Here is an 11,384-nt window from a genome sequence, read left to right on the forward strand (position 1 = left end):
TACTGTTTCAACACTTTGGGGGAAATTCCGGGTATGAGCATAATTAAAGTACACACGGGTAACTGCACAAACGTTAAGTTAACAGGAATTTATATCAACTGACACGTCTTCTTCAAGAAGAGTGTTTGTTTTATTTTACTTAGCTAATAGTTATTTTGTATGCATGCGTGCGGCATAAATACTAAAAGTCATTTTAGGATATTTATGTCTCAGCTGAGATCTTGTGGGGTCTGTGAAATTTAGTAAGATACTGGCAATGTGTCACATAGCAGAAAGCTTCCCTCATTTTTTGTAGCTCAGTGTACTGCAGCCAATTATAGGGAAAACATAACTAAGTGTCTCCCCCAGGCACTGCTGCCAAAATACAAGTTTTGGTAAAAGGAAATCGTTTTCCACGAACCCGTTAATTCACTGCATAAAAGAATCGTCATACTAAAGAATTACAATGCATTATATAAAATAGTAATTTTAAGCATTAACGAGAAACATTAAGGCTGAGAATTGTATTTAAGGGGACAACAGTGCAACATGTTCCCTTCTGTGTATCATTATTCCTTGGTTTTAAATGATTACAAATTACATGATCTAAACTGTGGATTTTAATAAATGCTGCATTATAACTCTTCAGTTTGTAATCTTACAGATTAAAGTGTATTTCAGGTGTGGTCTTTCAAAAGAAAAAAGTCTGTGAAAACAATAAGAAACTCTGACGCCACTTTGATGCATTTTAGAGGTTAACTTTATACGCTCCCAATTAATCAAGAACAATTTATTACTTTTAATTGTGTTGTATTATGGTCATTGAAAGTATACGAATCATTTCTGTCTCATAATACTGATATTCAGCTATAATTTACTTTTTTTCTTTTCTTCAGCGCTTGCCGGTTTATCCGAGGCATGCAAAAGTATAGTTAATAATTTAATAAAAAAAAGGAGCTATGGATATCAAAATTATTTAATTGATGTGTTTAATTTTTTTCAGAATCTGGCTCAGTGTTGTAATAAATACACATTAGCTCGTACAGTGATAATCCCAGTTTGCCTTTAACGACACAGGAGTGCTGCAGAAAAAGCATGTTAAATACATTTTTTTATTTAGGCAGTAGGTTAATACTAATGCAGATACATTTAATTATACATATATAATGGAAATGTGAAAAAATAACAATGAACTTTTCCATTCTTACTTCTTTCCTTTCACATTAATTGTGTTATTCAAATGTATTTAGTGCTGCTGTCAGCCTACAAAAACTGAATGAATACTTCTTGAGTTGTTGACCTCAGATTTATACGACAATCCAACGTATGGATTATGACAGGTTTCAATGAATAGTCAGAAGTGTTTTGTATTCCTGGTATTAACTGATGGAAAAGAATTGCAGTAATGCAAAGCATTGTAAAGCACGTTTCTGGATACCATAAGGACCTGTTAGCAAAGAATCAGCAAGAACTGCTCTCGGAGGACCCGATCGGGTTGTTATACATGCAGGAGTGAGGAGACACCAGCGACGTCAGGCGACTTCTAACACATCACAGCATGAGGACATGCAATAAACACAAAAAGAATCCTCTTTAGAGTCTTCAATCAGGTAGATTTGAATCTGCGTTTTAAAGAGTGAAAATGTTTTTTTTTCCATCAAGCGTACTTAATTAACTTAAAATGTTTCTTTGGAAAATTTAGATATAATAAGTTATAGAACAAGGCTTTAAGAAGTGCGAAATTCCGTTTAAAAAAGAAAGTCGGCGACTGTACTTCCGTACTAAATAAATAATATTTAAAGGAAAACTTACTTTGGGAAAACTCTGATTGGAGGAGAATAGAGTTTATACTGCCTGAAGAAGGGGCCTGAGTTGCCGACAAAGCTTGCATATTGTAATCTTTTTAGTTAGATAATAAAAGGTGTCATTTTGCTTGTCTTCTCACTACAATTCATAAATAATTTACAGTTCTATAATTATTTTCAGTACAGTTTTTTAACTCTAGAATATTGTTGAATTGGTTGATAGGTGGTCCGGCTTTCTGAAATTGACTCATTAGAAGTCTATTTACAAATTTTAAAAAGTTTATATTTTTAAAAATTCTTTGATATACTTCACTCACATAATTTTTGAAGATACATTACACAAATAAAGTCTAACACAATTTCAACGTTACAGAATTCCGCCAGTTTGTAACAACAGGGGTTGCGGAATACCATAGTGTGAACAATGTAATGTGGACCCTTTAGTAGGCTCGAATCTGAGCTTTTTTTTAAAAAAAAAAAAATAGTAATTGAATAGATCTCAAAACTTTATTTAGCCACATCACAAAAATGTCTGTATATATCTTTTTGCATTACATATCGTACAGCACAATGCGGCAGAAATGCTCCAGAAGACACCTGTGAGTACCACAGAGTCTTTACAGCAAAATAAGCTATTGGAAAAAGAATGAAAGGACTACAATTTCAACGAAAATACTGGTTATAAATGCTTCCCCATAAATGTGGGGAAACCCACAAAAAAAAAAGCGATCAATATGCGCAGACAGCATTAAAACGCGCTGTTTACTAACGACAAATGGATCAAGTCCTTAACGTGAGATCATCTTCATTATTCATTAGTGTTTTGTCAAAAATGAGAACGTATCAATTATTTAAATGGTTCAGTATTTGATATTTTACTTTTTTGATTATTGTAAGCTTAATTAATGAGTAAATCCAACCATTGTTTTTTTCTCGGAAACTATCCTGATATATATGTATGTGTGTGTGTGAGGAACTATAGTGTATATACCATACCATAAAATCCAGCCTTAGATGGGACCCCGGCTCATACCTTCGAGTTCAAACTCAGAAATCCTTATAGCTTATGATATTCATTTCATTCTTAAAGGTCCTATTGGCGTGTCTCAAGCCGCACCTTGCTGGCGATGTTGATTTGACATTTGTGATTTTGCTACGGATTTAATTTATACAACGACATATACTTTCAGTTGGATTGTTGAAGATGTAGATTCTTATTCTTACTATCTTGCAGTGTTAAAATGAACGCTTAAAACAAATTTTGCAAATTAACGCTATTAGAAAATATCCCTACATATTGCGCTAACGTCTTGTTCGAATGAATAAAGAAAAACAGATATTTACAGCATTTAATCCAATTTATTTCGAATTTCTGCAATATTTTGCTCAGTGGTAACGTGATTTCATGTCCTAAAAACTCAAGGTCCGTCATTTGTGTTTTATTTGCTAGGTTAGCAATCCACTTGTTTTGCTCATTCTTTCCGAGCCTCACTGTAGAGATCTTTTGTTCGTTGTCGTTCGGGGACCCGGTGTGGAGACTGCAGGCTGCATTGAAGGCCGTGCGTAGATAGCAATCTCAGCCATTCCATAGTACGCTAGGAGCTAAGGGTCCCTCCTGAGGCATCGCCACCCTGTCGCCTGGTTTATTTACCCACATCTTTGGCTTCGGTCACTTATCCTGACACCAAATCTGTCACACCGGCAGTGCAGTAGCCAGTGGAATCATACACCTTTGCAATTTACTCGGAGACAATGTTTCTACTTTTGTTTACTTTGAAATTAATCTCAATTAATTGCGCTAATGCACCGCAGGATTATCCACTTGTCAGAACAATCCTTTCACCCTTAACTGATCTGAAGGGAAAAAAAAATGCGTGTTGTTTTACATATAAAAGAAAGCCGTTTTAAGCAATTATAAAGTGAAAATACAAAAATTAAATGAATGGGTGTGGAGAAATGTGATTTTTTTTGCTGATAGCCTGCGAGAAAGTAAGATATTTAAAGCTCTTTACTACACATAATACATACAATATACCTGACTACACAATTAAACTGCTTTATTATTAAGAATCTGGACATAAGCTACAGTTAACAAAAGCTTGCAATTTCCATTTTTTACCAAATTTATTTATTTATTTATTTTGTTAGGAAAATTTAAGCAGCGTTTAAGTCTTTAGTTCTGTTAAATGAGCGCATTCTCTACGTGATCGTAAATATCGATGACATTTTTACACTGCCATTCACGTTTGTCCCACTTAATGAAATTTAGGGCTGTCGTTTAATTAAGAGGAGCAGGTACCTTTGTTATTCGGTATATAAGCAATATTTTAACTATAGAAGTATACGGGTCCGTTTAGGGAAATTATGATAGCATAACATTTTCTCTTTCATGTTTTATGATTAAGCGAAAGTACTTCTGAGGTAGGGAAAGTAAAGAAAGTAATGATGAATATTATGAAATATACGGTTCACGTTATAAAGAAATTACATGGCAAAGTCATATTGGTAAAATACAAGTCACTACTTTTAATTGTTAAAGAGATTAACAGAACGAAGAATAAAACTGAGCGATACAAGAAATGTTACTGTCGGGTTGACTCCTGGCTGAGCACTTTAACATACGGAAAAAATAACAAATAGATATACATTAGATAATAATTTACTAAAAAAAAACAAAAAAAAAACAACTAATCTGCTATTAGTCAGCGGGGCTGGACACATACTACCTTTTAGTTACATACATCTTTTCAGAAAAGTATGGACTTGTAAGGTGCTGTACAACTATCAGCGTGCATGTCAGAAGTGCTGCTATAACGTATTTATATTTACGTTTCACCTGTTTCGTTTGATATACGTATAGCATACAGTATATGAAATCTTGGAAGTCCTCCTGATAAAATGAAGAAATGGACTAACGGTAGATAATTGTACGTTTACTAATAATTTGCGTGCTTATGAGGGAGAGAGAAACAGAAAAGAGATGAAGAGCTGGACTGGGAGGCAGACTGCACATTAAGGTCTTGTCCGACAGTCTTCAGTTTCCTATTGTCTTTATATTCAAGTATGGTTTTCTGCTGTCCAGTCTATACACTTGACAAGGATGTATAAAACAGAATCCGAAGTAAAACTAGAAATTTGTTCGACTATTAAAATAATTTGGAATAAAATGCACAGGAAAGAAAGCCTCTGTATTTTTCAAACATCCCCTGATTTGTTCTTACATTAAAATCCAGTGCAAATTGAACCCTGGCAGAAACTAATTAGGCCTGTGGAAAACTTTTACAACTTTCTTTTTTCCTTTTTTGTCAGAGCTATTTTTGAAACATGGCCACCCAAGTATGTTTTTGTCCCTGAATTCTTTCATACACTATTACAAAGAAATCCAGCTATGAAGAAACTCCTTGCAGCTCAAAAACACCACAAAGGGGATAGACGAGTGTTCAGGTCTGATTCAAGATCGAGGTTTATGATTTCTGCAATCGATAATGGTCAAGACTCGTTCTCACAAATGTTGCCATTGAAATAGAAACCCACATTTGAAGAATCGAAAGCAATTTTAATTAAGTATACTGTAAAATGGGATCATTTAAAACTAGTTCAGCATGACATTACGCGCAGCAATTATGATATACTCATATCTAAAAAGAGGATTTATAAAATACACATGCAGTGTGGTACCATAGTGAGGCCGTTTTTAGAGCACCAAGTTTATTGATTCTAAAACATTTATAGTTAGGTCTAGGATTCGAATTTAACAGGTAAACCCATCACCGTCTTAAAATTATTCAAGCATACAAAATATCATTTTCGAATGAAATCATACATCTTTTATCGGGCTTTCTTCTCCCTGTTGCCAATTGTGGAAAAACAAAAATCCGCATTTTTACCGTTGTACTCTTTACTCTCCCGAATTTAGTTTGCCTAACGTGTTTAAAAGATATTGGTTTGGTAACACTGCCTAAATGTTTATTTATCAACTTAATAAACGCCCTGTTGAAAACGTGCGATTGCCGTTATCATGTGAAAGTACTTTGCGCATAGCGTAAATGCATTACGTTAATGTAAAAGTGGCCTAATGGTGTCTACAAGCTATTAGAAAAACATGACTTTTGCTGACACTTTCGTGTTTAATGTGTGAACTAACATTCAAAGTTAAGGTAAATGCAATTATAAAGATACAGTAAATATTATTAGCGGATAAATTTTAGCGGACATTAATACGAGGTTGAAACATCTTAACCGAAAGCAGATTTTTGTATGGAGTGATTAAACAACGGCCCTGGTTATATACAGTTCCTATTCATTCTTTATTTCTATACCCTTCTTGCTTTTCTTTACCCTGTCTGTCAGAATTCCCCCAGTCCCGACCAATCTCTGATTTTGCAAAAGGGAAATGGCTAAACATGTAGCAATAATGACCCTTCATTCAGACAGACAGCCTCCTGCTGTAACCTCCAGCTTGCCTGAGCTGGAAGGGCCCTGCTGGAGAGCTCTCCCCCTAATCAGGGCTCCTTTCTATGCTCACAGAAAGGAAGGAACAAAACTGAACACATTTTTATCCATCCTCCTATTAACCAGCCTTCTAAATAATGCCCCCGCCTCTGCATCAATGAGACATATTTAAGGACGTCAATCTAGTAGCTCTTGGGTCTTTTTGTTTCTCCTGAGGACCTAGCCTTCCTGCCACACACCTTTTGTTCATGAATCCAATAAAGGCCATTATTCCTAGCTTCCAACCCAACTCGAACTGCTTCTTTCAGTGTATTTTAGATGCCTAATCGCACCCGCAAAGCTCCAAAGCCTAGAATAACTTTCCCCTTTCACACCACTTGGCACTTTGACAATTAATTCGAGTGTGGCTGGGTTGCCCTTTCTAACCGGCTCTGGTAAGACATTTTGCTAAATGACAAGAGGCTAACAAAAAGAAAAGCGTTGTGAGCAACGTCTAAATAGCTCTTGATTAAAAAGGGAATTAAGGTCTACTAGCAACGAGGACGGATCTTCTACATTTAACGCTTCCTGTTTTGAAAAGTAGCGGGGAATATCCACGCGTACGTTTACTGTGCATTTCTGGTCCGGAGAAATAAATGCATAGAAGCCTGTTTAGACTTTTTCGTCAACCATCTGATAGTCTTTAGTAAGGTTGTGCGATTAGTAATTGTTTGAACTGTTTTTAATAATCACATTTTAACACAAGACTTGATATGGGAACACAAAGGGCGGCTGCGATTAGTCGTGCGATTAACCCTACAATAACAACGAAATCTTCGAACATTTGATTGCTAGTCTTCCTTTGGGAACACCAAAAACTCGAGCGTTGCTTTTCAAAGTTGTTTTTCATTTATTTTTTTTCCTTTCTCTTTTTAGATCTTCCGTTTTTGTGTTTAATGTTATACTATTTGTGAATATGTTTTCCTGCAGTGCGCTAAATACATTCTCGCATCCCGTATAACAAAGAAATCTTTATGTGTCTTTTGCACTTCAATGTTTGGACATGCAGGCCCCCACATGTCTGAAAGTAAAATACATAAAGTCCCGTAAGCATTACAACAAGCATTAAGTTATTTAATACTTATTTATTTAAAGAATTTGTTGAAGAAGTCAGCTATATTTTTGTGGATATGAAATGTTTGAAACAAACAATACTAGCATCTTTTTCAAAGGGCATCACATAATATCCTCATATTTTTTTTCCCATTAAAAGTTTATGAAATGGCACTTAGTGGCATATTTTGAGGTATGTGTCATGCTAAAAAATGCTCGCAGGCCAAAATGGCGATGGTGTCCCTTTAAGAATGAATTTTCTTTCTTTCTTTCTTTCTTTCTTTCTTTCTTTCTTTCTTTAGGGCATACATAGAACACCATAATACAGCCCATGACGATGTATTCGGCATCATGTAAGTGGAAAATCAACCCATTGATGGAATTTATAAAAAGTTAAATACGGGATTATTTTCGGTTCATACATGTTATGTTTATGTTCCATGAAAAATTATACAGGAATATGAAAAGAGAATTCGATTAATAGATTATGCAATCTGAAGTATAACGTAAAAAATGCAGTGAACATTGCTTTGCGTAACTTTTACCTTTGATCTTAAGGAAAATAATACATTCTAGAAAAAAAAAAGAAAAAAGAAAAGGCCAGTTGGCAGTTCATAATAAATGAGATAACACTTATAACCTTTAAAACATAAATATTCAACTAAGATTTTGTTTAATCATAAGTCCCGAAGCTTCGCCATAAATTGTCCTTGTTATAGTTCATTGATTGTAAATGTATATACAATGCACACAGTACAAATAAAAAAATAATATCTAGAAAATTGTAACCAATTATGTCTTTAAGGCAAGGTGCATGTTTAATAAGCTGCTACCACGCTCGTATTCCTTGTAGTGTTCCTTGGCAAGATGAAACTGTTGTCGCCTGATGCGTTTGTGGCTGCGAACCATTGCTTAAAGTCCCGATGCTACTGAAATTCATGTTCATGAAGGCATTATTCTGTGGAATTGAGGGGATACTGGAATAATTGCAGCTATAGTTTGAGTTATAGGTGGGGTTGCTGTAAGTACTGTAGTTTGGGTAGCTATTATAGCCATAAGGGCTTGTTCCCACTGTGTATGGAGTGCTGTAGTTCTGAGACCCTCCCAAGCAGGGTTTACCATCCCGGACTAAAACTGGCACTGCCACACGTCTGGGTGGTGGGGGATGGTGATGTCCGGCCATTTCTAGAGACTTGTCCTGCCGTTGTCTTTTACATTTGTAACGTCGATTTTGGAACCATATCTTCACCTGAGTGGAGGTGAGCTTCAGAGTGCTAGCCAGATGTTCCCTTTCGGGTGCAGACAAGTATCTCTGCTGTTTAAACCGCCGTTCCAGTTCAAACACTTGAGCCTGAGAGAAAAGCACTCGAGGTTTCCGTCTAGTTCTCTGCTTGGGCCTTTCAGGGTCTTCCTGTCTGTTGTCATCGCAGTCCTGGGACCTCTTAACACCACAGCTTTCTGTTAAACAAAATAAATAAAGAATAAAAACATCAAGACCATTCTGATGGATAAAATGAGTAGAAGTATTATTCTTACATAATAAAAGCTGATTATTAAAAACACTTGCATTTATGTCTTCCAATCAAAGGAAATGCTATGTTAACATGGTTAACATTGCTAGGCCCATATATAAAGATCGTCAGTAGAAATTGTCTTTGTTTGATCCACCACCAAAATGTCCGGGGCGTTTTTTATTATTTAAAGGATGCCCTACTTTAAATCAGAGAGTTTCACAATGTGGTAAAGTTTAAAAACAAATACATAGTTTTATTTGTTATAAAAATGGGATTTAAAGCAATCTGCATGCACATTTAAATTACAGATCAACTGCCTGACTTTAAGGCTAATGCAAACTGTAGAAAATAAACATACCGTGGAATTTTACCTCAAGATTGTTCAAAGTATAGGTATAATTTTTCAGAAAATATTTTATATATTATAAAGCTATAGTTATGATCCTGTTAACACGCTGAAATAGTTCGGATACATCAGGAAACAAAACACGATGTAATTTCGAAATAAAAAGAGGCATGTGCTGTATACTGCTCTCTGAAAAAGCCTTATGAGGGGTTATCTGAATTTTAAAATCTATCCATTCATCCATAAATCCGTTTTCTGCATCCTGTAACTCGTCTCAGCTTCGGGAGTTATTATGCAATGTAAAATGGCATTTAATATTTTAAGTATACACTTACACCATGATTTTGTAATCGTTAAATATTTTTAAAATTATATTTTCTTCATTTTGTTGGAGCTGCTGTTTTTATTTTTATGTTTCCAATGCAGCTTAAGTATTCCAATAGGCCAACTAAGCACTTAGGTTTATTGGTTATGAATGTAGTACTAGGGTGTTGTACCGTGTTAGCCATTATGAATGTAGAGAAAAGCCAAGCAAAATGACACCTTTTATTGGCTGTTTAAAAAGATTACAAAAGATTACAATATGCAAGCTTTCGAGGCAACTCAGCCTGAACAGTATATATTGTCATTATATTGTAATCTTTTTTAGTTGGCCAATAAAAGGTGTCATTTTGCTAGGCTTTTCTCTACATTGGTAACGAATGGAGAATTTAAATTCATTAATTGCTAAAAAAATAAATTTCGGAACGTCAGGTGATATTGTCCTACTAAAGAACACACACCCAATATATATATATATATATATATATATATATATATATATATATATATATATATATATATATATATATATATATATATATATATATATATATATATATATGTGTGTGCTAAAACAACAAACAATTATTACCTAGCCGGTCTTTAATAGAAGCTCTGTTTTGTCTTTAAAATAAGAAAGCGACTGAGACAGAATAACGTTTGCGTTTCATGTAGTTCATGGTTAATTTTAAAATACGACGAAAGTACTCGTATGAAAAAATATGATTTACTTCTTTTTTAAATATACGGATTAAACTAATGATATAACTTACTAGTGTCTTGATCTTCAAGATGATCCGCTTCCAGCTTGGAGTCGTTCGAGTTTCCAATAGCATGAACATAAATGTCGGAAGAGATACTAACATCCCCATGGCTCTCCGGGACAGTCAAAGAGTTTAGATACGACATTTTTTCCTCTCCGTCCGAAAACCCAGGGCTCGCTCTAGTCGCGAGCATGCAGGATGATGTCTGGAAATGCTGCGACTGTTGTAAATCCTGCTGCAGCTGGACATGTGTGTGCTGATGGTGCAGGGCTTGGTGCTGTTGACTCTGCTGTTCCAGGTTAAGAATATCTTTGACTGAGAAAGGAGTCGAAGTAACTGGACTAGGAAGCATTATTGGACTCTAATTCACATTAAAATTATAACTCCACGGGTTGAAAGCAACAAAAACAATGCCGATATTAGGTGTAAATACCAAGATGAATTCTCTGGCTCACATTTGCGCAAGAAGAACCAGGCTGACACCCACCAAACAATAAACATTCGAAAGCTGCCTACGTAGGTTCCATGCATGCAGAAAAGAGCTCCTGAGCTCCTTGTTTGAGCCAAAGCCTTCGGGTAGTGTCTGTTTTTTGAAACTCAGAATCTTTGCGAGCTAGAGCGCCTCTCAAGGACAGTGACGTTTACGAAGTGGGCGGGGCTATCTTCCCGGTTTGGCGTTCTAGTCTGATGTGACTGGAGGTAGTGGCGGAGAGGCCCGCCTCCACTCGTTTGCTCTACCGGATGTACTCATGAAACTCTTGGAATGTTGGTAGAGGAGGGTTGAGATTTGTAAGTCTGCTTGTGAAACTGTCTTGATTCCTATGCAATATTAGAAGCGCAAGTGTAATGTGTATAGATAAGCTTTGATAACTTATTTTAAATTTTTATTATCGATAAACTTCAGATACAGTTGCCTTTGCTAATCTAGGTATACATTTTATGTCGTGTTATTAGTTAGCATGCCTGGACAACAACCTTAGTTTAGATTTAGTTGTTATAAGCTTCAAAATGTAATAACGTGCATATACAAATGTGTCTTAAGACACAGCATATTAAGTAAATCTACTTTTTCTCTGTTAAATATAACATAATCAGACGAAAGATCTGAAAG

At 35.4% G+C, this 11,384-nt stretch overlaps 1 protein-coding gene across 1 annotated transcript; it reads right to left on the reverse strand.

Annotated features, from left to right (window-relative positions):
• Nucleotides 1-4,290: 4,290 nt before the first annotated feature.
• nkx2.3 (NK2 homeobox 3) lies at nt 4,291-10,863 on the reverse strand. The gene is made up of 2 exons (XM_039774748.1): nt 10,283-10,863; nt 4,291-8,786 (listed from the first exon to the last, which is right to left on the reverse strand). The coding sequence occupies exons 1-2, from the start codon at nt 10,623-10,625 to the stop codon at nt 8,158-8,160; spliced, it is 972 nt and encodes a 323-aa protein (XP_039630682.1). The 5' UTR covers nt 10,626-10,863; the 3' UTR covers nt 4,291-8,157.
• Between the last annotated feature and the right edge of the window lie 521 nt (nt 10,864-11,384).

This window comes from Polypterus senegalus, chromosome 1, assembly GCF_016835505.1.
Source record: "Polypterus senegalus isolate Bchr_013 chromosome 1, ASM1683550v1, whole genome shotgun sequence".
NCBI lineage: Eukaryota > Metazoa > Chordata > Cladistia > Polypteriformes > Polypteridae > Polypterus > Polypterus senegalus.

What these genes read in the sequence shown, in the direction of transcription:
- nkx2.3 (XM_039774748.1), bottom strand. Translation starts at nt 10,625, where the DNA reads ATGCTTCCTAGTCCAGTTACTTCGACTCCTTTCTCAGTCAAAGATATT. An exon ending in TCTTGAAGATCAAGACACTA is followed by an intron (nt 8,787 to 10,282) that starts GTAAGTTATATC and finishes TTTGTTTAACAG; the next exon opens with AAAGCTGTGGTGTTAAGAGG.